Source organism: Poecilia reticulata, chromosome 15 (genome assembly GCF_904066995.2).
Source record: "Poecilia reticulata chromosome 15, P_reticulata-male-v2, whole genome shotgun sequence".
Lineage (NCBI taxonomy): Eukaryota > Metazoa > Chordata > Actinopteri > Cyprinodontiformes > Poeciliidae > Poecilia > Poecilia reticulata.
The window spans coordinates 17,587,568-17,613,159 of record NC_088844.1 but is presented as its reverse complement, the minus strand read 5'-3'; the positions used below and the strand labels follow the sequence as shown (position 1 = coordinate 17,613,159).

Genomic DNA, 25,592 nt, shown 5'->3' with positions numbered 1-25,592 from the left:
AACCAGTCAACTTAAAGAGTCATCTAAAGAAAATATAGGGAACAAAGCAGCATCATGATGAACAAGGAAAACAGCAAGATTAACATTGTGGAAAAGTTAGAAAGCAGTGTTAGGAAATAATATTCCAAGCTCTGAGCATCTCAGTCAGCACTTCTGAATGTATTATCTTAAACAGAGTGAATGTTACCACTAAACCTACCCATGAACCTACAGGCTTGGCAATCAGCAGGAGGCCCACAGTAAAGGTTGAGTCTGGTGACAGAGCTACTGTTATTATCACAACTATTGACTTAATGTAAGAGTGACAAGAAGAGAGTGACTGGTTTAAAAAAGAAATTCACAAGAAGACCTATTTGCAGCTTATCTCTATAGCCAGGAACACGTCATCCACATGGTGGTAGCAGCAGGAAGCTGTGGGAGGGCTTTTTGTCCTGGACGGACAGAGAAGCAGGTCAGAGTTGATGGGAAGATGGACGGAGCTAAAAGCAGGGTAATTCAGGAAGAAAAGCTGCAGAAAGATTGAGACTGTGGGTGGAAGTTCAGCTTCTAAATACAGACAAATGCAATCTAATGGACTGGATCAATAAATCCTAATAACATACGAAGATGTTTCTGCTCTGCTAAACTTATTTTATGAAGTTCTTTGAAAAAGTACTTGTTCCCTTTCAAGTGTCCTCTGTTTTTGCTTTTTTGTCACACATCAAATACCAAACACTGGACCTAATTGGGGGAAAATAAAGGCTATCAGTCAACTTCCTATTGCTTTTCTTCTATCCATGGCTGGTCACTCCTATGTACTGTACAGAATAAGCTGCGATGCATTGTGAGTGTAAAGCTGAAACTAGCACTTGATCATCTCTAGTTCACAAATACATAGACTAGTCAAACCATATTTACTATAAACAGAGATTTAAAATATTTTTGCTAATATAATTAAGAATTTCTTACAGTTAGACTCACACTTACTCATACCTCAGTTAGACATGGTTTTAAAATGATTTTCATTGACTCAAGAAGGTTGTTTCTGATAGGAACTGAAATAGTCACGTCTTTCAAAATGATAGATATATCTAAAATGAGAAGTAGTTCTAGGGGAAAAAAATCATTGATATTCTTCTGCAAAGATGACATGTCAAAAATTGTTTATTTATACCTTTCTCATTAATTGGTGGATTATTTATCTTTGGCGATGAACTTCAAGTCTTTAAAGTTGAAAATGTCATCACCCTCTGTTGGCTGAGCAGTTCAGAAAAAGTTATTACTTCCAGTCAATGAAACATCTTGCTAACCGGAAAAGATCACTTTAAACCTAAATCAATTAATAATTTTGAGCGTAACTGAAAAAGAATTAAAAATACGTTACATCGCAAACATTTATTTATTTTTATTATTATTGTAGAGTATGGAGGATGAGGGTAGAAGAACGAGTCCAGGATAATTTTTCATGCAGAAACCGCAACTGGACCTAAAAACCTAAAGTAGTTTTAACCTGCAAATATATTTGCGAGCACTCCAGTTCATTGTTAAAATGTACCTGAAAAACTTTCAAAGAAAAGAAGCGCTTTCACAGTTTTTTTATTTTTTATTTTTTTTCCCCCACGTTTCCTCCCTGCTTACGGACCCTCGCATGGGCCCCTGAGGGCTGTGCCCTCTCCGGGTTCGGATTTAAAGCATGTTCCCGGGTGGCTCACACCGGTCTTCTGCAGTGTGTCCGGTAGAGTTTGCTGTGTCCGCTCCTTTGCTCGCCTCGCCTTCCCTTCCTCCTCTCGGCTCCTCCCCGTCTGTGTGTCAACTCTGTGACGGGTCACGGTGTGTCGGAGCTGGGGGTTGGAGTCGGTGTGAAAGCACCGTGCTCTCTTCCGACCAGTCACCGTCTGCCTCTGCTTACAGTAAAACCTTACTCAGAGAGTTGACGGGAAAGCGAAACAGTCGACAGAAGCAGCTGGGAATGTCCTAAAAGCCCGGCGTCGGGGCGCTGCGTCGGACAGACGGCTGTAATCTAACCGGAGAGAGCTGGGTTTCATCGCGGGCTGGATGACAAGCTCCTCGGCTTTATTCTAGGAGCACCGGAGTCTGCCGACGACATGGACAATAAATAGTTGGTAACGTCGTTCTCTTCCGCAGAAATACACTCATTATATATTCCGCTTTAAAGCTCATTTAACGGCAAATTACAGCGTGTAATTAAAATGTCAGCGTAGCTTAGTGTAACAACCAGAAAGGAGTCAAATTCTCAGCAGCAAGTTGTCACTCGCTTTTAAACGCCACAGCGTGTGTGGCCCTGTTGGTGAAAAGATCAGATAACACTCAGATTCATATGTAGGGTTTATGAAGTTCACTCTAAAATCACTTTGTTTCTCTTCCGCTGCTTCAAAAACATGAGGTCTGTGTACCTGTTTGCCCCTGCTGTGCCCAGGGGCGTCTCCAGAAAGTTTTCAGTCGGACTGGCCAGATGGGGGGGCCTTTAATAATTTTGGAGTGGTCCACCAAATCCGAACAGTTTTATTATGCTTTTCTGTCGTATGCAGGTGCATCGCAACAAAACGTAATTTTATTCTTGTAATTCAGTGAAAAATTGGAAACTCTTCTTTCATGCAGCAATAAAAATTTTTTATGTGTTTATTTTTGTCAGTTTAGATGAGTGTGGCTTACAGCAAATGCAAAATGATCATATTTTAGGAAATTTGAATTTTTCATCAGGGCAATTTTAAAAGGTATTTTTAATCCAGAAATTTCACCCTACTGAAAATTATGTCAATGAAAATTATGTCTGTACTTAACACTTGGTTGGGTTTTCTTTTGCATGAGTTACTGCGTCACTGCAGCGTTGAATGTAGGCGATCGGCCTGTGTCTCTGCTGAAGTGCTAAGGGAGCGTGGGGTTTTTAACTCGCCTCCATGGTTTAGTTGGGTACCTCTCACGTTCTCCCTGATAAATCATAGATCTCTCTTGTTGTATTTAGTTCAGGTAAATTAACTGGCAGTTCAGGAATATTGCTACTGTCGTAATTAAATTAGGTCTCAATGGATTCAGCAGTATGGACAGGTGCCACGTCCAGCTAGAAAAATAAATCTGCATTTCCAAAAAGGCTGATAACCAGATAAAACATCATATGCCTTAAAATTTCATTGAAGATGGCCGTGCTGTTCATATTTTGTAAATCTAGCCCCTTCCCCAGTCTCTTGAGTGGGTTCCTCTGAAGATAGTGGCTTAGGAGATAGTGTTGTTTTTTCTGCTAGTTTTTTTTTTCTACACTGAACTTTCTACTAATATGTTTGGAAACGGTACTCTGCGAACAGTAGAACTAGTAGAGATGATTACAAGTGTAGTGCTATAAAGGACACAAACATTTTTAAGAATGAATAAAAGTTTTAACAAACTCAGAGTGGCCATTGGTGTTTATCACGTCTTAAGGCCCTTCCCTGTTGTGTTACTATTGTAACACTAGATGTGCCTGACAATTAATACATTTTTCCTTATCTTTCCGTGTGATCTTCTGGACACTAAATCACTCTGCTACTCTTTTTTTTTCCTTCCCAGCTGTACACCATCAGTTTGGATCTCCACCGAAGCTATGGATGCAAGCTGGAAAAACTGCTTTGAGGAGGAGCTTCTCTGCCCTATATGCCTGAATGTGTTTGATGAGCCAATCCAGTTGCCATGCAAGCACAACTTCTGCAAAGGCTGCATCTCTGAGGCCTGGGCCAAGGAAAGCGCGGCGGTCCGCTGTCCTGAGTGCAACCACGACTACGACCAGAAGCCACCCCTGGAGAAGAACTTTAAGCTCGCCAACATCGTTAAGCGGTTTAACGCTCTGAATGCGGAGAAAGCCCCCGCTGTGCTGCACTGTGTCCTCTGCAGACGAGGTCCCCCGCTGCCCGTGAGGAAAGTGTGCCTGCGTTGCAAGGAGCCTTGCTGCCAGACCCACGTCCAGACGCACCTGCAGCAGCCTTGTCCGGCCCCGGGACACCTGTTAGTAGACATCGAAGAGCTGAGCGCCTGGACGTGTCCCACTCACGAGGAATACAGGCTGCTCCACTGTGAGGAAGAGCAGGTGGCTCTGTGCCCCTTCTGCTACATCTCCCACTGCACGAACCAAAGACACACGGTGTGCGATGTGGACACACAGCGTGTACAAATGCAGGTATAAATCACACCTACTTACACTGGTTCGCTCTAAGATGGAGAAAACACGTCGGCGTGGGAAATATTTCTTCTAGTTCGATTGGCAAAAGTATATTTTCTTTTTATGCCGTCTTTTAATCTGATTTGAAAGGGGGGAGAAAAAAGCTGTGCTTCTAAGCAGATAAAAGTACTCACTCACACACACGCACACCCCCCCACACACACACACAGCTTTTAACCTTGATCACACCCCCCATCGAGGAGGTCCACGCCTTTGCATTAGCAGCACTGCGCCCTCGGGTAAGTGCTGCGATGTAGTCGGCACCCACCGGAAGTGACGACCCCTGTGCAGCGGGGTGGGGGGCAGATCCTCGTGTGTTGGTTAATACCAGCCGCCTTGATTTAAAGCGGCTTGTTATGAATAACGCCTCAGATAATTTAGCGTTTCATCTCCCCTCGTGGGCTCCCAGCTGAACCCGGGCGAGACGTTTTCGAAAGGAGAGACACAGAAAGGTGGGAAGCAGATGCTGCAGAAAGCGATCATCTGGCAGCAAACTGTTAACAAATGAGTTATGATTCGTCTTGGCAGGGTTGACCTTAGGATGGGAGGTGCTTGGAGGAATGCTTCTCACATAAACCAGCCCGTCGCGGCTGGAATACAGTGTGTTGGAAAAGTATTTACAGCCCCTTGAATTTTTCCACGTTTTGTCTGGTTACAAGACAAAAGCATTTATGTTGAGCGATGGACCGACACAAATCAGTGTGAAGCAGAAGTAAAAGACAATAGTTTTTTTTTTTTTTCATAAATATAACCTGAAAAGTGTTGTGTGCTTTTATTAGGTTTGTATCATAAATATGCATCAACATTGGTATCCGCCGATGTTGGTAATTTCTCATCGCATCGGTATTAGTCCGATAAGTAAAACCGTTTAGATATTAAAAATTGTTGTTTATTTTCATCTTGTTGTTGTTTGTTTGTTTCCTTTATGTAACCAGGTATGTTTTACATAAACATACCTGATTTGAAATTTCTTTTTCAAGAGAGCCCTGGCCTTTGTTGCCGTTTGTGTATGTGTTTTAGGACGGGCCGAAGGTTGGTCATGTGGTATTTGTTCGGTCATGTGATGGAGCTGGTGATGCAGCACTGATTATGGGGTGTTTTAAATGAAGCAGAGAAGCAATGTAGGCGGTGTGGTCACTTTTGCACGGTGTCTAAAGTGTAATCGATTGGATATCGATTTCGGCCCAATTTTTAATATCTGTGCATTCCTAAGTGCTTATATACTCAGAATGCTACATGTGGTAGCAATCTGAATTTGCACATCACTCCAAGAGCACCATCCTTGCTCTGAAGCACGGTGGTGGCAACATCATGCTGTGCAGATGTTTTTCTTCAGCAGGAAATATGGATGCGGCTGAATACAGAACACTGCTTGGAGAAAACCTGTTAGAAGCTGCAAAAAACTTGAAACTACATCAGCTAAAACTACATTGTCATGGTTTACGTGTTAGAATGGCCTAGTCAAAGTCACACTTAAAATTTTTATTTGGCCACTTTAAGACCATACATATATTTTTTTCTTTTTTAGAATCATGTACTTTGTGATTGTCTAGCAAACAAAACCCCACTAAGATGCTTGAAACTGTTCAGAGAGTGTAAGTACTGTCTTATAGCAGCTTGCTCTGATTTCACAACTCTGATGTAAGTTGAAAGGTGTCATAAACCACCACCCTCGTATACTTTTCCATCCTGAGCCGTCCCATCAGCGACGGAAAGATAGTAAGAAGCAAATACGTTTTTACGTCCGCCGCGTTGCCTCGTCATTGATGCTTTTAGTGATTGAAATATTTCCAAATAGGAAAGTTACAGCATTTTTTTTTTCTCCAAAGTAAATCAAAAAAGTCCCAAATTATTCCAAGTCCCTTGTGCAAAACGTTTCCCCGGTTCTGAGCTATTATTGGGACAAAAGCTGTCTGTTCAGCCCTTTCCACAGCTGCTCTTTCTCTCTCCCTTTTCTCCCTTTCTGCACACTTGCATGCACACACCCACCCATCTTTTTTTTTTTTTTTTGTTCTTTCTCAACCTTATATTCCCAGGGAGGAAAGAAAAAAAAGAAAAAAAAAAGACATCCTGGCTTCTCTCAGATTAACGCCGTCCATGCTTAGACCCTCACACCCACTTTGATTCCTCCAGCAGCCAAAACGTTGGGCTTCTTCTGCGCTGCGTCGTTTGTTAAAGTAATTTGAGGCCCGGAGTGGCTTCTCATCAGTATTTACTGAGAGGTCTTTCTCCTTGACGGAGCTGTGGTCTATTTTGGTGAAAGCACTTTAAATTCCCCTGGCAGCACTCTTGTTGCTTTTGGGGCAAACGGAGGAGGGAAAAAAAACAAAGTAGCAACAGTATGTTCATATTTTTGGGTGTCTTTGCTTCTCTAAGGAGATTTCTTTTAAAAAAAAAGAAAAAAACTAACTTTCCGCATGCTCGTTGGTAATTTTGAGATGAGAAAGGAAGAGTAATATAATAGCAATGTTATCCCCGGGGCAAGCGGAGGAGGACCCCTCCCACACAACCTCACCTTGGCTTTTCTCAGGCACCTCGGCAGGAAACCGTCCCTCACCGAGGCTCTGCTGTTTGCATTTTCTCCTATCGTAGCTTGAGTGAGTCAGTTCCCCAGAATGCTGAGGGCAGTGCACTGACATCAGAAGTGGGGAATATTTGTCTGTTGATTGTGAAAGAGGCTCTCTGTTCATTGAGCCCGAGGCTCCTCATTTAAACATGAGCTTCCCGGTAGCCCACTGGTGTCGGGAAGCTTAAATAGGACAGCGTGGAAAAGTGATCATTGGCAGATTTCAGATTGATAAAGGTGGGCTTTCATGCTGCTGCGTGGCCTCGGCCTCCGTGTTGCATTTGAAGCGCAGCAAGCTAAAAATGGGAATGGGATGGGAAATGACAAAGCTTGGACAATACGACTGAGGGGCAAAAATGAGGAAAAAACAGCTATTGTGATGTACAGCATTAATTTGTTCCAAAGCTTTTCTGCTGTTTTAGAAAATACGACGTATAGGCCGAGCCACTGATGTACACAGAATACTGTGTAAAAGGTGCGACTTAAAACTGGAAGAGACAAGGTGCCATGTGAGCCTTCATGGCTAAGTCATCTGATATGGGTACAGGTCTCTCTCTCTCTCTCTGTACGATCACCTTGATTAGAAACGCTGCGGTTTCACAGTATTTGTGCAAAAATGCAAAACAAAAAAGTGCAATACGATCTCATCCATTTCGAAAGAAATGACTGCACCTTTAAGTTTTATAAAATACCTCCAAACAGAGCAGTATGTTAGCATAGCTCCAGCTATACACTTCCAAAGAGCGCAACAAGAACTCAAAAAAAAAACAAAACAATGAAATGGGAAAAATATTTGAGCTTTGCTTTTACACAGCAAACACTGAAAAGCATTGCATCGAAGGCAGCAAATTTAAAACGAATCACTGCCAGGAGTTATGAGACTCCAAGAGCAACGATTGTCATCTTCAATCTCATGTTTCAGCCACTCATTTGTGATTAGTGAGACAGTTTGTTAGTGGGATTCTTTGATCGAAAGCTGCAGGAACAAAAATGTGTTTGTTTCTGGATTTGAAGGAGTTGAAAGTTGCTGCATATTTCAGGAGTTTGTTTCAGAGCTGAAGAGCATAGAAACTAAATGCTGCTTCTCCTAGTTTAGTTCTGGTCCTGGGGAAACCGAGTGAGTGGGGTTTCTGATGACCTGAAGGGTCGACTTGGTTCATAGTTATACTAACAATGCAATATATATCGGTCCAGGACCATTCAAGTCAAGTCAAGTAAACTTTATCATCCCCAAGGGGCAATTTGTGAGGCAGACAGCAGCGAAGACGTACAAAATACATACAAAAAGGAGACGAGTCTATATTAGACCCTACAATGTGAATCTGGAATTGATCAGGAAAAAGTCAGCTGGTTACATTTGTCTTACATAAAAAGAAAGAAAATTATAGAAGCTTTTATTCATTGATTTTCAAAAAAGAGGGGGGGGGGGGTTGTTTTGTTTTTTTTAAGCGAAAACTGCATGCTGAGTAAGCAAGAAGCAAAGTTGAGATTGTGTACATCTTGTTTTGTTTTCTGCGAAGGGATGTTCCAGTAAGGATTTTTTTTGTCTCCAATACAATCCAAGTAGTTTAAGATTAGTTGTTTTGTTAAGAGTCATGCGGAAAAAGGCATTTTTTTGTGCACTGCTTTACAAGGTACATTGGAACTTGTTGATGTAGAGCAATGAAGCAACAAAGTTCATCAGAGAGCATGTTATTACAGACAAACAAGTTGAAAGTTTTTATTTCTAATTAATTTGATGAACCGACTAAGAAACATATTTTCCAGTATTTGACCTTCGATCTGCAGATCGAAGGAAAATTGCCAGATTACGTTTGATCAACTTTTCTCCACATTGTGTCTTTCAGTGCAGCCCAAAGTGATTCATAGACTTACTGGCTGATCTGTCGGTGCATCGCTAATAATAATAAATGCTCAGTTATTAACCAAAGATGTTGCTGAGTGAACTGAATCTACCCTCCAGTTAACTTTCTGAAACTGTCAGCTTTTCAGAGGCAAATATTGTCATCCCATTATTTCTCAATTATGTTCCACTGAAACAAACGTATGATGCAGTTTTCAACATAAGCTGGACTCTATGCTGTGTATTTCGTACAGCTTTAATTGGCTTGTCTGCTTCCACCGCTCAGCTTTATCACTGTCTCTTTTAAATAACTCTACCTGTTCCTGCGTGCAAGATTATTTTCTATTCCTCTGTGTGTGGTATCGGTTTCAAAACAAATTAGTCAACACTGCATCGATTGATACTCAAAGTATTTGAAAATAAGCCTACGTTGGTCAATATTTGGCATTAAAAATAGCTCCAGTGATTGACTGAATGTAATGTTAGAGGTGTCATTAATAAGAGAGAAATCAAAGCAAAGCAAATCTTCACCCGACTTCAGTTTCTGTCAGAAGGAAAAATTTCTAGCATCTCAGTTAATGACGATGAAGGTACAGGTCTCCTACTGCACCCAGTCGAGACGTTTAAGTTCAGATGACAGAAATATGTGACTTTTGAATAATTTTTACGGTGGCTGGCAAATACAAGACTGAAAGAAAATGTCCAAGACAATTGCACAGGGAGTTGCTTGAAAAGCCTCTTTTCTTTAGACTGTGAATGAAACTGAGACTTCGTAACGATGCTTAGCATGTAGCCAGACCTGTACAAATATGGCCCTCATGAACGAATCATCAGAATGTAGAAGCAAGTTTGGGAAAAAAATTAAAATGGGAACACGAATGCCTCAAAGGATATCCCTGTTTAACTGTGGTACATGGAGGTGGCTGCATGATGGTTTGAGCCTTGTTGCTGTCTTATGTTGATTACAAAAAACTTTCACAGTAGGATATGTTGATCCGAAAGCGCATAAGTATGGTGTCATTTTGTGATGATTTCTATCGTTTTCCTTCTCCGACCACCAGAAGATCTTGGCCAACCTGAAAGTCAAACAAGAAACTATAGAGAGGAAGAAAGAACTGGAGGTTGCTGCATTGTATTGTACTCTAATGGTTTAAAATTTTGGAAGGGATGGAGCTAAAAATGAATCTGGGGTAACATTTTAAATACATTTCTTTCTATTAAACAATCTAAAGCGGTGAGCTGGAAATAATCCAAATAACAATATTACTGTATCAAAACGGAGCAGAGCGAGCTAATTTAACTCTGTTTTCTTGATTTTTTTGTGTGTGTTTTTAATTAGTTTCTCGGTTCAAAATTATACAAAAAACTGCTTTTCTCTGTACGAATAGTTATAGTAAGCATATAGGTCTTCTTTTCTTATAGCTGTTTAAAACCAGTTGAGTCTGCTGGCTCTGGTCTGTGTAATGTGGTGTTAAAATATCAGCTCCTGCTTTCAGTATGAGTGTTGTCAGCAGCTGAAGAGTCCTGTTGCTCAGATACCTTAATGTAACAACCATGAAACTCCCTCAAGAGGTCAAAGGAATGTCCTCGTTCTCCTTCTTTGCTCGCTTTCAGTCTCGGTCTTACGCGCGTCGTTCTCAAAGTCATATTTTGCATTGTGCACTTTTGCACCCTATCTTTAGTTGAACCCTGACATGCATGCACACACAGACGCCAGTGTAGGAAGTAATGCGCATAAAGCAGCATAAAACGGCGTAGAGGTGGTGCTGCTTTTGCTCCCCCTGCGTATGAAATATCTCTGACATATAAATGCATAGGCAAGGCTTTGTTGCCTTGACAGCGAGGGTTTCACGGTGCCTTTTGCCATGCAGAAACGGTTCATTAAAAAGCATACCTGCCCTCCTCTGCTCTTGCTCTGATGTCGGCTTGTGTCTGCAGATTGATTTCTATCTCCTGCTGTAAATAGAGGGGGATTATGTTTACTAGCTCTCTCGCTGGCCTTTGGCTCCTGTAGCTCTTTTTGATTTTGCTCTGAAGAGAAAAGAGGTCGACTGATCGCAACAATGGGCTACATTTATCGTTACAGGGTCCCTCACAAACCTTGGAGCAATCAGAAATAGATTTGTGCAGTCGTGTTTGCCTTTGCCGCTTCCCTCCTAATGGGTAATTGCACGTGCCTACTGCGGGCAGCTGTTTCCCCTGACTAATTGGGGTTGTGGAGGAAGTCATGGTTATCTGAGGTTTGCTGAGGTCAGGGCAGCAGAGTCTCTATATATCATTGTCTTTGTGTTTTTAGTGCATCCTGTTGTGCTTCGACTCTCTGATCCGTGTCTCTCTCTCTCTCAACAGGCCATGCTAATGAGGCAGCAAGACAGACTGGATTGTCGTGTTCAGAACATCGATGAGCAGCTCAGCAAGCTGGACTCGGATAAAACCCTTCTGAAGGTGAAGCACAGCACACACCGCACAGAAACTTAGACTGGGCTAAAATCGGATCGATGGCATGGGGGTCAAATTTTGTGTGCTTTGTAAAAGCAACGTTACCTTTTTCCACTGCTTCAAAATGTCCATGTCTCAAACAGCTCCAGTTGTTATTAAAGTCAAATCAGGCAGATAGTGTATCGGTAAAAATATTTTCATATGATGGATGAATTGCACCTTACCATTGAGTGTGTAATCATAAAGAAGAGTGGATGTGGGGTGCTGTGGTGGCGCAGGTCTTAAGTACAACCCACACATGGAGGCCTTAATCCTCGACACGGCCGTCGCAGGTTCAATTCCCGGCCTGGTGACCTTTGCCGCATGTCTTCCCCCTTCTCTCATTACCCGCTTTCCTGTCAATTTTCTATCAAATAAAGGCCACTAGAGCCAATAAAACCTTTTAAAAAAAGAGTGGATTTGTATTCATTTTGAGGATTATTGTTTGTTCAAAAATGAACAGATATTGTAGAATAATCCTGGGTGACACCTATTAACTATTGATCTACAAGTTACTATCTACAAGTCATATTTCTACTTCACACACTGCTTATGCAGCCAATAGGTTTTTAGACAACAAAGTGATGTAGTGCGATGCAGCCAATGAGCTAAATGGAAACTTTATTCTATGATGTCTGATAAATTCACAGACTTTTACCCTCAGCGTTTATCTTAGCTAAAACCAATTGATACTTTTAAGGTTTTTTTAAACACCTTATCCATTTCACTTTACAAAAGAACTGTCTCGTATAACGAACGTTCACTGTTGTACCTTATGATGACTTATCGACTATTTCAGTAAAAATATTAAACAGAACAACTCAACTTCATCTTAGAATGACAGAATTAGCATTTTGCAAATTTTGTCTAAGTAACGAAGGGAGCAAAAAGTGTTTGATGCAAAAACATAGAAATAAAAGTTGTATCATGCTACAAATAAATGCACATCTACAATAGCTTCTGCATGAAGGAAAGTATATTTTGTAAAACATTTGCCTAATTCACTTCTGAGAATACAGGAAGCTTGTAGCAGCCAAGTTCCTTTTTTTTAAACTGTTTCTTCTTAAAAAAAAAAAACTTTCCAGAAGTTCCAGAAGTTGTTTGCGTTTATTTGGTAAAATGCCCATCGACAAAGTCAATGCTGGGCTTTGTTAGCATGCGCGCTTGTTTACGAATGCCTTTCCCCTCAGGAGGCTGTATGCGAGCTGAAGGAGCGTGTCCGAGCTCAGTATCAGAGGATGTATGCGCTGCTTGAGGCAAACCAAGCGGAGACTGTGCAGATGCTGGAGAGCACTTACACCATGTATGCGAGGAAGAACTCGCAGCAGGTCCTGCAGCTCAACGAGAAGCGGCAGGAGTCAGAGAAGCTCCTGAGCTCGGTTCAGTCCTTCTGTCAAAGAACAGAGAGTTTAAACTTCATGAAGGTACAAATCAAAACGTCTCCTTTTGCTTTTTTATATTGTTGATATTTTGTTGTGTTTTAAACTTTAATGACCTTTGGATCTTTTTTTTTTTTTTCAGAACACCAAACCTTACCAGCTGCTAATGGATAGGTAGGTGTCTATTTAGGGAACCAGTTTTTTATTTACTTCCAATCTAAAATGTGATAAAACATAAGAAAACGTTTGTATCTTGGTAACTGAAAACTAAGAGGGAGCCTTTGACAGTTACATGTGATTCATTGAGTAATTGAAAAGCAGCACTATATTTAGTTTGCTACTTCAGCTGAGCCAGCTATTGACTTCTTCCTTTGGCAGTGAACTTTAGATATAAAAATCATTGCTTGCATCCAAGCTGAGGGGCTTTAAACAGCTGCATACAGAGAAAGGTCTGCAACAGCAGAGTAGTGTTTAGTGTGTTTAGCTGCAAAGCAGAAATAAGATCATTCTGAATGCAGGAGGCACTAAAGAATTGTTACAAGGTCCCAGTATGTAATTTTTTTCTTGCATTACTTTGAAAGGCAACACACTTGTTTTGTGTTTGGGCTTGTAGCTCACAATGGTTACAGTCAAATTCCTGTCCAAATGAATAAATATATGGAGTGTGGAAGAAACACAGCCAAAGCTGACATATGGAGCACCCATTGCACCACATGACTGAATTAGTGATGGCATCAGATTATCTCTCTGAACTCCAGCTTCAGCTCAAAAGGTGAAAATTCATATGCCGACATGTACACAAAAGAAGAAGTCAAAAGAAATATCTGATAGCAGCAATTTGGTCACCTAAAACCCCAGCAACCCACCCAAGAATGTAATAATACTCCCTGGCAAGCCTGGTTTACCTCTTCACTGTAGCAAATTACCATGCGCAGAAGTGAATGGAAGCAGCTTAAAGTCTCATAAAAAAATAAATAAATAAAAATCAGTTTGTGTTTTGCTTGCTCTGTGTTTCCAGATGTAACTCCATATATAGTAGTGCAGGTGTATTTGATAGTGTATGAACAATTGTTTATTGTTTTAATGACTGTGTAGCTCAGGGGTGTCATTTCATTTTGTAGTCTAGAGGGCCACATAAAAAGCTTCGGCAGGTCAGATTTGGCCCCCTGGCCTTGAGTTTGACACCTGTAGTGTAGATTTATTAAATCTGGTTCATCCACTTAGCGTTGGTTATCCTGTTCTGTGTGGGACTCTGTACTGCTGATGCTGGCCTCGTAGAGGTAAAGGTACAGAGTGTTAATGAATTACATCACCTTTAATCTTGCAGAGTTAACCATTCACTTACCTAAATGACCCCAAATGGAACACTGTTGAATGTGAATAATAGTTGAAGTGTGCCCCAATTGTTTATGGTTGTGGTTTTTATTTGGGTGTTTTTCTTCCAGGTTAAACTCGCATCTAAGTGGGGCCATCCCTGCCCTCAGAGTAGGCCAGCTCAACTCTCATCATTTTTTATCCGACCTCTCGACGAGAGAGAAGAACCTGCGAAAAATGCTTGAAGGTAGGCAGGAGAAGCATCGAGTAACTAATGAATGGATGAGTGTAACCTATTAAAAGTTTGCCTGTTTAACTTTTCCAGAGCCGTTTAATGAAGCGTCCATTCTTGAGATCGTCCAGTCTCACAGCAGCCACGCTGGTTCTCAACTGGGAATGAGTTCAGGCCTGCAGAAGAGGAAATACAGCATGGCTTTCCTGGAGAGTAACTCGGAAAACTCCTCTTCGCAGGATCCTTCGCATTTAATCTACAGCAGCAAAAAGCCCTTCCTGACTGAGCAGAGCCACCGTTCCTCCTCTGTGTATTCCTCCGAGGTCCTCCCCCAGACTCCCCACACCTCCGGTCGCCTCCTCGACTCGGCGGCGCATCACATGGTGGGCCTGGGGTCAAGCTCTAGCCACCACTCAGGAAACCTTTTCCCATCGTCCCACTTCCCCAGCGGAGGAGCGTCGCAACAATCCATGTACGAGAGCAGGAAAGTGCTGATGTGCACCCTAAATAACTGCTGCTGCTCCCGAGCGCCGGCTTCCCGCGCCCCCCAGCCTTCGTACCCGGATACCTTCCCCTCTCAGGAGTTCCCCCCGCACGCCCCTCTTCCTGCGAGTCAGCCCTTGCAGCATTTTCCCGTCAGGGGCCTGATGGATGCGTCGCAAACCTCCAGGCACCATGACTTCTACGGCCTATACGGCCAGTCTTCAACCAAGCATTATGGGACCAAATGAATCAGAATCAGCGTTTGGTTCTGTTACTGCATCAGAACCCCTTTCAGGATATGATTTCAAAATCTGTTCGACAACACTTCTGCAAATCATTGTAGCCCGTTCATCCCAGTAACACTAGTAACTCCTGAACCCGTTGTAAGTTTGCAGCTAGTTTCTTTTTCAACTTCACTGTAAGTGCTGATGTGAATTTTTTAAGTCTTAAACTCCATCCAAGCAGCAAATGAGGAAGTGACATGTTCTTCATCACGAGTCCTGCTGTGGGACGTCAGTGCCTAAAAAAGACTGTTAACTCCACTCTTGATGTACTTGCATCTCCTTAGCTCTCGATTATTTCCTGCTTGCGGCTGAAAGTGAGCAGGGAAACGTCTCCGTGCTGACGGATGTCAACGTGGCTTGAGGAAAAGAAAAACAAAACACTGGACTCCAAATGCTTGTCAGTTTTTTTCATGTATTTTTTATAGAAGAATATGAATAAACCAAAGTATGTGAAAGATGTTGAATAAATAAGCAGATCAAAACCCTCTGAAGGAATCTTGAAGGTTTTTTTTTTTTGCCGTCTCACTGAACGTTGCCGTCTCAAACATCGCGTCCTGCTGTAGTTTAAAGTGGGGAAAATACGGTGCTGGAAAAAGTATTTGCCTCCAGCTAGGTGTGGCAAAAAAAAAGGTGTGCTTTTTTTTTTTGCCACACCTAGATATTTCAGATCATCAGATAAATTTTAACATCAGACAATGATGACCTGTAAATAGTTAATACAAAATTATGATTTAATTCATTAAGGAAAAAAAAATCCATCTAAAGAAACCAGATTATATGCGGGAAAAAAGTAACTCTGCCCAGTTATATATGAATTTTTTGTGGTTTTGTATTATTTTTGTAAAATTAACATAACTTTTCAGAAAAAAACCACAACATCATGGTAGTGGTAGCGTGACCTTGGACTGCTTTGCTTCGTTTCAGCATTGAGAACTGAAATGCTGAAAAGTTTTCAGGCGTGAAAACAGTCATTGTAGAATAGTACTGACATATTCTTGATAAGAACTTTGTGAAACAAGGGTGAATTTTTCAGCGACAAAATGATCCGAAACACAAAAGAAAACTCAATCGGTTTCAGAAAAAAAGAAAACTAACCTGACAGATTAGCAGACTGAAAATCTGAAGCTCAGACAGCAAAGAACTGTCGAGATTTGAAGACATTTTTTGTGGGGGGCGGGGGGGTCAAAATTACATGTGAACAAGGCACTGGGCTAGTTTAAACATACTGAAGATATGCATTTGATTACCAAATCACAAAGGAGTTGGACAAAAAAATAAATACTCCTCTACAAAGCAGATTTTTTTTTGGGGGGGGGGAATGCAAGAGTTTAATTTAAAACAAACAAAGAGCCCTGACTGTAGCTCATCCAGCTGAGACAGAGAGAACACGGTGGAGGAGGTCTGAACAATGATTTGTTCCAGCGTGGCCCTCAGCAGGCCCATTATCTGCCAATTTAGGACAGTTCACTTCCTCGTCAACATTCTGGTCTGTGGCAAAATCTCTGTCTCATCCCTCTTTGTCTCATTACGGGAGCCGCTTGTCAAGTTAGGTCAGAGAAGGGGAATAACTGATGAGCAGCACCTCCTTCTCCCCTCCTCTGCCGGGTTTTGATTTGCAGCGGCAGGACAGTGGTTGAAGAGGAGAGGGAGGGTCTGAGCGGTGGATGACATAAGCGCAGGGTTTTAATGAGGGGCTGGATGGAATATCGTCATCTTCTATATATCTGTCACTCATGTTCGGTTTTTTTCTTTCTTTCTTTTTTTTTAACAGTGCACCTCCCCCACAGTGAGATAATAAGAGAGCTGGGGGGCAAAGTCAGGGTTGAGAGGAAAAGGAATAGAAAGGGCTCGGTTGTGAGGGGAGTGAAGCTTATCACTTATTTATTGGCTGTAAAATCTTCCCCCCCCTTGTTTTGTTTTCTCGTTTTATTAGCCCAGACTGATTTTGTACGTCAAACATTTCTATATTTGCCCCCCCCACACACACACACACCCTTTAAGCAGCAAAGAAAGGAGATGAGATTTAATTACAGAACTACAGTCTGATCTGTGTTTGGAGCCCAAATAGCATCATCATTATTCACTGCTTTTCCTCCTGTGCGCTACTGTACAGCCGCTATTCTAAAGGAGGTCGCATCTAATCCCTCTGAATTATTGAAGAGTTCATTTCAAATGAACTTCACCTTTTTACCTGCCATTAATGCTAACTCAAACCTGGCCGTTTTGACTGTTGTGTTTATAGTTAGGTGTGTGCTCAGGTGTCAGAACACGGTCACAGTGTTTATTCTGTATTTGGGGTAAATAGGTGATGCACCGGCAGCTGCGCTCCGTCGTAGCAGGTGTGTTTGAGCTGCATATATGCAGGAGTACAACACGCCCCGGCCTGCTGCTGGACGCCAGACGGCCGTACCTGTGTGTGGAAAGCTTCGCAGCTGCTCTTTGTGTTATTTTTTTTTCCTTTTGTCAATTGGTCAGAGAGTGACGGAGTTGAAATGGGTGCTGGTTTTCTGTATTTCTCCCTATGTCCCCCTGTATGCCACTATGGGAGAGTTCCACATGCCATTGCTAATGTGTAGTGTGATTATAAATACAGCTGTAGATTCAGCTGCAAACAAATGAATCTAGAATTACATCCAGCAATTAAAAGTCAACGAATGGAGATAAACAATAACTTCAGCGTCCAATTATTTGCAATTACTTCGATTAAAATTTCTCGCAGGCTTGATTACATGTCCGGTCCTCTGAGGACTGGTAACTGTCTTGACTTGCAAATGATCCCAGAGTGGAATGATGGATTCACTGTTTAGAGATGGACTCATTACAGTTTGCAGATTGATGGATGGCAGCTGTCACCTCTCTAAGATATTCCCTAATGCATTGTCTTCTCTTTTTGTTGACACACTCGTCAGATCAGTGAGTACCTCCCCACACGCCCCACCCGCCCCTCGATTTATCTCTCTAGTTCAGCTTTTTTTGGGAAATAAAGTTTCCCCCACATTTTTTTTTTTGAAAACTCAATTTCCAAAAAAATTGAAACCAAACCTTATCAGTATCAATACTTATCTCTGAATAATAAGAATAGTAAAGCAAGCTTCAGCTCATTTTAAAACTTTCAAATGCAGCAAATGTAAATAAATCCTTACATAAGACAGGTAGAAGAAATAAGGACCTTGTTGGTTCCAAGTAGGCAATTTCTTAATGATGTATTTAAATGAGTAATGCGCTATAGAGCTGCTCTGCAGCAGTGGGAGTTTACTCATCTAATGAGGCATGCTGAAGTATGGAGGGAGGGGGGAGTCCAGATAAATCTGAAGGCGCTCTGATTTGGCTCAGATGGGAGATCTTCATGATTAATACCAGAAAAACAAGGAGGCGAGGGGGCGAAAAGGAAGGATTGATACATATGAAAGGAATGAGTGGGATGAGTGTGAGTTAAAGGAGGGAGAAGGGTGAATGTTTGAGGGAGAGGCTGGGTGGTGGTTCAGAGAAACAGTGTTGGACGGATGAACACTTCTTGGAAGTGTCTAATAGTTCCAGTACCAGTGTCACTTTTTCATCTGGGGCCCCTCAAAGCTTTTGACATGTTCATTTTTCCACTTTCACTCTTCATATTGTGACACCATGAACTGTGGAGAATTGTGTACACAGGTGTGTTGCCTTTGTAGCCCCAGTTTGCCACAGGTAAACTTAACTGAGCTGCCAATGCATCTTTAGGAGAGTAAAAAAAAAAATCACACACACAATGCATATAAGCACTAAGATTGAGAAGCGCTGATCTAAGATGTTTTCTTGCTCTGGATGTGCGTTTAAGGTTGTTTTCATGCTAGAACGTAAAATGACGCCGTTCTCCAGTCTGTTGCAGCATCTAACAGGTTTTCTTCCCGTTTTGCCTTGTTTCAGAGATCTCCTTCTCATAATGCGTTTTACATGAAGGCAAAAATGTTTAACACTACATTCCAAATGTTACATATTTCTTTTGTGATGTTGAATTCAGGCTAACTTTACAAATATGGGTGGAGAAAAATGCCTTTACTGAATGCCTGTAAAGTATTGCAGTGGATGACAGAGGGAGCCAACATCGGTGGTATGCGTGGACCTTTTTTTGGGATGAGGGCCACATGAAAGGCAAATGAATATAAATTCTGCTATAACGGAGCAGTGTGCTGTGTTCATGGTATCGGTCTGCACACAGTAGCACTGACAGGGCCGTGGACTCAAACAGCATAATGCAAACAGAGCGGCCATTCATCAGCCATTTAGGATTCTAACCCTCGTCCGCTTTCAAATCCGTGCCAAAACGCCAACTCAGAAAAACCAAGAGATGCCCACAGAGCGAGCCCACATCAAACACAAAGATCCATGGCCAACATTTATTGATCCAGAGCTCTATTTTTTGCCGGTGAAAATCGTTGGTAACACAAACTAGTCCAATGTCGTGTGTTTCAAATTTCAGCTGGGGAGAAACAGGCAAACGGCGCTTCAAATGAAGCCGCGGTAATACGTTCAACATCACATGAATTATGAATATAGTAGACACTTTAGAGCCCTCCTGTGCTCAACAGTTGTTTTTGAATCAGAGCACAGAGCAGTGTTAGCTGTTGCCACGGTAACTTTGGGATACACTAGAGTGTAGCCGTGAAGTGTCGGAAGTGGAAACGTTAAAAGTATCGATGATAGATAGATAGATAGATAGATAGATAGATAGATAGATAGATAGATAGATAGATAGATAGATAGATAGATAGATAGATAGATAGATAGATAGATAGATAGATAGATAGATAGATAGATAGATAGATAGATAGATAGATAGATAGATAGATAGATAGATAGATAGATAGATAGATAGATAGATAGATAGATAGATAGATAGAATGTACTTGAAGTATTTTCAGTCAAAAGAACAATAAGAGCAGCTTATTTTTTTTACTTCTAAGTGTGTAAAAAGGCACAAACAGTGAATTTGACCGCTTACGTATTTCTTCTGTTTTTGCTGTGGATACGAGACGTTGCCAGGTGGATGGTGGAGAAAAATAAGTTTTAAAATTAGAAACCTTACTTAGTGTCAACTCTAAAAGTCAGGCCACAGAAGAATCCAACACATGACGACGAAGAGCCAGAGAGTTTAAATATTATGGTGGCATAGTTACAATCCACAAAATGAATTGAATTGAATTTCAAAATAACAACACCCCACTTTGTGCATATTAGAATGAGATTTTGTTTCACCATAGTAATAGAAAATATAATTACTCTTATTTGTTTCTTTTACCCGACAGTCCTTGGTTTCGCTTGTTTAAACCCACTGAATAAATTAACAATGAGTCGTATTCATGCAGATTTTATGTTTTAAAGTTATATTTAAGGAATTGAAAGAGCAACTTCTGGCAGGAAATTTTTTTTTTTTTTTTTTTGATTTTTGTATTATTCTGCTTTGTGGGACTTTCCAGTGTTCAGACATGCAGATATGGATGGTTACCAGAAAGACTTAAAATTAAATAAAAAATTATCAGGGAGTTTTATGCCCCTCAATGTCTCAGTTTAAAACTGCTCTCATTGAACTGGAATAAATAAGTCTCTATTAGTGAAGATTGAAGGGAGGTTACAATGCAAACTTCAGTATCTGAATGTTTAAAACGATGTATTATGTTGATATCTGCAAAGCAACAATAACAGAAAAAACTAATGAAAATGGTATATGTCTTGTCATTTCTTTAAACAGCAAAACGATAGGATTAATGATAATAATAATTGTTTAATAAGTATTAAACAACGACCACTCACGTTTTTAATTTAAGAGTTTGTACAGAAAGGAGAGCTGTCATGCTGCAGAGATTTTCTCAACCGTAATTACAGTGAAAAATAAAATGAGGAGACATGCACAAGGAATACAAAGTAAGAACAAAGCAACTGTAATGTGTAGTAATGAACTAGAAAAACAAGATCTAAGCCGAAATAAATAAGAAAATTATCAAAATACCGACAGTTGAGAACCAAACACCCTCAGGATTTGAAAAAAAAAAATATATAAATCCCTTTCTTTGACCCATTTACAAGAAATTTCACACTAAAATTTGCCAGAACATTCATATAGAATAATAAAAATTTTGTTGTTGTTTCTACTATTTTATTAAGCACTCCGTGTCACAGGACCAAACACTCCTCTGGACACACATTTAACCTACACGAAAGTGGGGTCGCAGCACTGGACCATAAAATCCTTATGCCTAATAAAATTGGTGCAAATGTTCCCAAAACGCTCCCTCAGCCTTCTGTGCAGCGGCCCGGTGTGGTTTATGACTCAGAAAATAAGAAGCAGCAGCACCTGCTCTCTGTGAAGGTGACATTAACTGGAAGATTGTAATACATTGATTTCCCACCTGTCACATGACGTTGGTGCCCTGTGATTGGCTGACAGGAGGGATGGCGGTGTTGTTTACAGACAGTTGTCATTAGGGGGCATCACCCACTATGGCCGCACCGGAAGCAGGACTGAGTCAGGATACAGTTTCCCACTGCTGCGTCCTGACCGTCAACATTCACAATTGAACTCTGGGTGATTCTTTAAAAATACCAACAAACAAACAAAATACCAGAGAAAGTTCAGGATTTCTGAAACAAACAATTGAAGTGTTTGTTTCAGTTAAATTCGATGATTTTGGCTTAAAGCTGATCCAGTTATTCAGAAATGGGAATATTACATAAGAGCAACAAAAGGGTGACTTGTATCAGAGAAAAGTTATCCCACTAACAAGTCTCTGCACGTGCTGCATATTTGTTGTTTGAATTGTGGGTTTGGGAGTCTCTTATTTTCCTCTTGTCCATATTTCACAGGTTCTCTGCGGGGTTCAAGTCAGCTGAGTTTATTGCTGGAAATGATACTGAAGTCATCAAAGCAGATATCGCTAATTTAGTCAGAGTGGGGAGCCAGCAGAGGGAAGCATGAAGGGCTTACATGTAACTTCCATTGACTTTGACAATTTAAAATCAAATTCTGGAAAAAGAAAGAAAAAAAAATCCTCATTAAGCAGCTGTAATGTCTTAAACAGTTTGAACAGATCAGGATGTGGAACAAAGAAACTCAGTTCTCTTTGTATTTCAAGCACACAGAAGATCCCTTCAACAAAACCGCCGAGACAAACCAGAACAGCTGCTTCTATCTGCAGGTGAGCTCATTAAACAACACAGCATAGCTTCCCACCACAGGCCATGTCTTCCTGCAAGGCTGTTTGTACAGTTGAGAATATGTATGTAGATGATTCACCGTAACTGGATATAACCCCCATCTGCCTTCATAAAGCTTTAACGGACATTGCTTCTGAGTTATTGATTGTTGGTGGTGGTTTACAGGCAGCCTGCTGTCAGTGTTTAGAGGACATTTCTGAGCTTATCCATCTATCTGTTCCTCAGCTCTGCTTTGGCTGCTTTTCGGGTATTTTCAATACACTTTTGTTTATCATTGTGAGAAATCTGAACATGTGGCTACATCATAGGTCTCTTTAAAATGTGAAATTCATATCGATCCTTCGGTAAATCCTGCTGTAAGGCCAAAATCATGTTAGTTGATGAGGGTTGGCCTGTTATAACATCAAATGTGTAATGAAAGAAAAACCTACTGTGGATCACAAATGTGTAGAGACTAGAAGACTAAAAAACTACTTCTACTTTTACTACATGTAATGTAAAATGTATGTGTACACGTCACATATGTGTCCTTAGTTGGATTTTTCTGACATTTGTTCATTTGACTTTAGTCAGCAGAAACATTATAGAAAGGGTGTCACGGTTCTGTAGATGGAGATATTTTGTTTTTAATTAGGGTAAAAAAAATGTGATAAAATGACAGTTTATCACATTAATGCACTATGCACGCTATAACCTTTTTTTAATTTTACATTTGCATTAGTTTCTTCGTCTCTGATTGGGTTTTCCAGTCCGTGTTTGTAGAGGATTCATGTTCCTGTAAATGACTCATCAGGTACAGCCAGTATTTTACTTTAGCTCTGGGTTTGAAGTGCATATTTTGCACCCAAACACTTCCCTCTACGGGTTACGAAATCTGACGTAAAATAAGTACCAGACATATTTTTCCCATTGAGCCCACATCCATATTGAAAATGTTTATTGGACCAGTGTTATATTCCACTAAAATGTTTTCATTAGCTGCAAGCAGAAAATCATAACGGAAATAAAGGCTTGAAAACAGTGCAATGTATGCTTACATACGAGTTGAGTTACTAAAATAATGAACTTTTCAATAATGTTCTAATCCGAGATGCATCTGTATGATTTAAGAAAATCCACAGTAAAATAAGCTGTGAAATTCATTGTAGTTGTATATTAAATCAGCCTGAAATAAGAACTACTTGGATAAAATCACAAAAAGCACAGAACTGATGCATTCCAGAGAGTGTATGCAAAATTATGAGCAAAACTCATTTTCAACATTGAAGATAATTGCCAAACATTTATTGAACTGCATATAAAATCACCCATTTCATTCAGAACATGTTTTTCCTTGAGCAGGACAAACACAATGTTATAAATGACATTAGCATTGGCTGGTGGCAACAGGAGTGTTTTTTCCCCTCCTCCCACCAGTGCAGTGAAATTTACTACAATAGGAATGTCACTATATATACAGTAAAAAAAAAAAAAGTGAATATTTGGATATCAAAAAGCGCTTCTTATTCAAATAACCATCTTATCCAATAATTTTAACGCCGTGTTTAGCTGCCACCGCGCTGAGATTTCACGCAGCTGTGTGGAAGAGGGTGTAAAATCCGTCCATCTGGTACAAAAAAAACCTGATCACTTCTCACATCGACAGCCATTTAAGTGTCCTCTTTGTCTACTGGTTCTTCTTCTTCTTTGCTGGTTTGATAGCAGGAAGCTCTTCTTCCTCAACATCCTCTTCCTCCTCATCTTCGTCTTCCTCCTCAGACTGATCGGAGTCTTCATTCTGTGGGACTGAGAAAGAAAGGCAGAGACAGGATCAGAATTTAATCATTAGGATAATAATTATCATTTTCTCAAGTGATTCCATTTCCAGCTACATTGGCTCTCTGTGTATTTGAGTAAATTTCAAGTAAATAGTTCTAACCCCAACCCCATATAGGGATATTGCTTGAACACTAAAACACTGCAAATCGCTCAAACACCATCGGTGGTGGGAATTTTTTTAATTGGTGAGAGTTGATGGGGCGAATGGACCAAGTTAAGAAGGCTGCGAAAGACTTGGTACCTGGGTGGAGTTTCACCTTTCAGTAGGATAAACCAAACCAACTTTAAAGCACTTTAAAACAACCACAGCTGATACAAAGTGCTGTACATTAAAACACAACATAATAAAATTTTTTTAAAAAAACCATGATAAAGTCAAAGTTGAAATGGAATGGCTTAGCAGTGTTCAAATAGCCTAGTCAAAGCCTGGAACTAAATCTAACTGAGGAAGAACGTGGGGAAAATGTCCCTCTTTAGAATAAAAAAAAAGAAAGAAAAAAAAACAACTTTAAACCATGTGACCTTTAAAATTGTGTCTTGCTTTTCATTTGTCCATACAGCATATAAAATCCCAATTCAGCACATTCATATTTGTGTTTGTAACTTGACAAAATGTGAAAGTCTCCAAGTGTGTCAATGGTCTCTAAGCAGACTGTATCAGAGTAAAAGTTACTGATAAGGTGCAGGCCGCTGACAGAGACTGGTCCTGTTCCAGCTTTGAGTCGTAGAGTCACTGGGGCTTTCAGCTCAAACTCTCCCAGACTCACCTAAAAAAAAGAAAAAAGAAAAAGAAGAAGCAAAGTAGTAAGTCAACTTCAGGACAGCTTCATCTTTAGAATGTTTGACTATGTGATTAACTTACCATGGGCAGACACTTGATGTGAAGGTTGGCTATGGGTACAGAGATTTTCTTTCCCAGGTGGTTAATGGCTATTACCTCCACCACGTTACTCTCATCCTTGGCTCCCTCACCAAGGCAAATCTAAGGAAATAATAGTTATGCATCTGCATTTCTGCAACACAAATCTAAGTTTTTTAAAAAAAACATCTGCTAATGGGTTTGTAAAATTGTAACATCGAGGCCAAAGACCTCGACAGACGTAACGTGCGCAAAAAAGATTACAGTAAAAACTGAACATACGGTTCTAAGTTCCAGAAAGTGTTCGAGATCCTCTTCTTCATCTCCTTGGAAAGTGTAGAAGGGTACTTTAGAAGACAGCTCGCAGGCTGGAATTAAAATAAAACCATGAAATTTATATACAGCAGCATAACACGAGACATCATAGCATTCAAATATCCACGTGTGCGCCGTCAGAGCAACATTTGAAACTGATTAAACTATCCTTACTGAACAAGAAGCTCTCCAACTTTGCCTCTGTGGTAGGTTCAAGGACCGAGGATTCCTCTTCAGTGAAAGACATTTTGTAGAAGCTTCAAAAGTTGTCTTAAATCCTAAATTTTTGAAGATAAACCAACGCTCTGTGAAAAGGAGAGCGTCGCAAAGCAAGGGCGAAAGAGGTACGTCATATTTATGCGCCAGCTGATCAGATTTTTGTTTTGGTCCTCTCGACCAATCACCGTCAAGGAAATAAAATCACTCGCCAGTGCGTTTTCTTTCTGATGCATATTTATTCCGCCTTCCTTCTTGATTTATTTTCGAAAGTGAAATATGTATGAACACCATAAAACAGCAATAGCTCTTTGGAAAACAAAACAGCGGAAATTACTGGGGACATATAGTGTAACCGTAACAACAATAATAAATAAATAAATAAATAAATAAATAATAATGTTCAGGACAGTGCTTAAAATTCCTATAAATCA

At 40.6% G+C, this 25,592-nt stretch overlaps 2 protein-coding genes across 3 annotated transcripts; one reads left to right on the top strand and one right to left on the bottom strand.

Moving 5' to 3' along the window:
- Window positions 1-1,709: 1,709 nt before the first annotated feature.
- On the top strand, window positions 1,710-15,256 carry LOC103476933 (E3 ubiquitin-protein ligase TRIM8-like). 2 transcript variants are annotated; one of them, XM_008429691.3, is made up of 7 exons: window positions 1,710-2,098; window positions 3,541-4,144; window positions 10,945-11,040; window positions 12,264-12,497; window positions 12,595-12,626; window positions 13,898-14,013; window positions 14,092-15,256. In XM_008429691.3, exons 1-7 carry the CDS (start codon window positions 2,085-2,087, stop codon window positions 14,727-14,729), a joined length of 1,734 nt encoding a protein of 577 aa, XP_008427913.1. In that variant the 5' UTR covers window positions 1,710-2,084; the 3' UTR covers window positions 14,730-15,256. The 2 variants fall into 2 exon arrangements, with proteins under 2 accessions (XP_008427913.1, XP_008427914.1); XM_008429692.3 differs by having other exon boundaries at window positions 1,711-2,102.
- A 7,947-nt stretch (window positions 15,257-23,203) lies between these two features.
- On the bottom strand, window positions 23,204-25,299 carry npm3 (nucleophosmin/nucleoplasmin, 3). The gene is made up of 5 exons (XM_008429690.3): window positions 25,117-25,299; window positions 24,910-24,995; window positions 24,631-24,750; window positions 24,442-24,535; window positions 23,204-23,735 (listed from the first exon to the last, which is right to left on the bottom strand). Exons 1-5 carry the CDS (start codon window positions 25,187-25,189, stop codon window positions 23,617-23,619), a joined length of 492 nt encoding a protein of 163 aa, XP_008427912.1. The 5' UTR covers window positions 25,190-25,299; the 3' UTR covers window positions 23,204-23,616.
- Between the last annotated feature and the right edge of the window lie 293 nt (window positions 25,300-25,592).

Excerpts from the sequence above, each read along its gene's own strand:
- LOC103476933 (XM_008429691.3), top strand. Across the intron at positions 11,041-12,263 it reads CGGATAAAACCCTTCTGAAG|GAGGCTGTATGCGAGCTGAA; the intron begins GTGAAGCACAGC and ends CTTTCCCCTCAG. Across the intron at positions 12,498-12,594 it reads AGAGTTTAAACTTCATGAAG|AACACCAAACCTTACCAGCT; the intron begins GTACAAATCAAA and ends TTTTTTTTTCAG.
- npm3 (XM_008429690.3), bottom strand. The coding sequence starts at position 25,189 with ATGTCTTTCACTGAAGAGGAATCCTCGGTCCTTGAACCTACCACAGAG. Across the intron at positions 24,536-24,630 it reads ACATCAAGTGTCTGCCCATG|GTGAGTCTGGGAGAGTTTGA; the intron begins GTAAGTTAATCA and ends TCTTTTTTTTAG. Across the intron at positions 23,736-24,441 it reads CAGCGGCCTGCACCTTATCA|TCCCACAGAATGAAGACTCC; the intron begins GTAACTTTTACT and ends TTTCTTTCTCAG.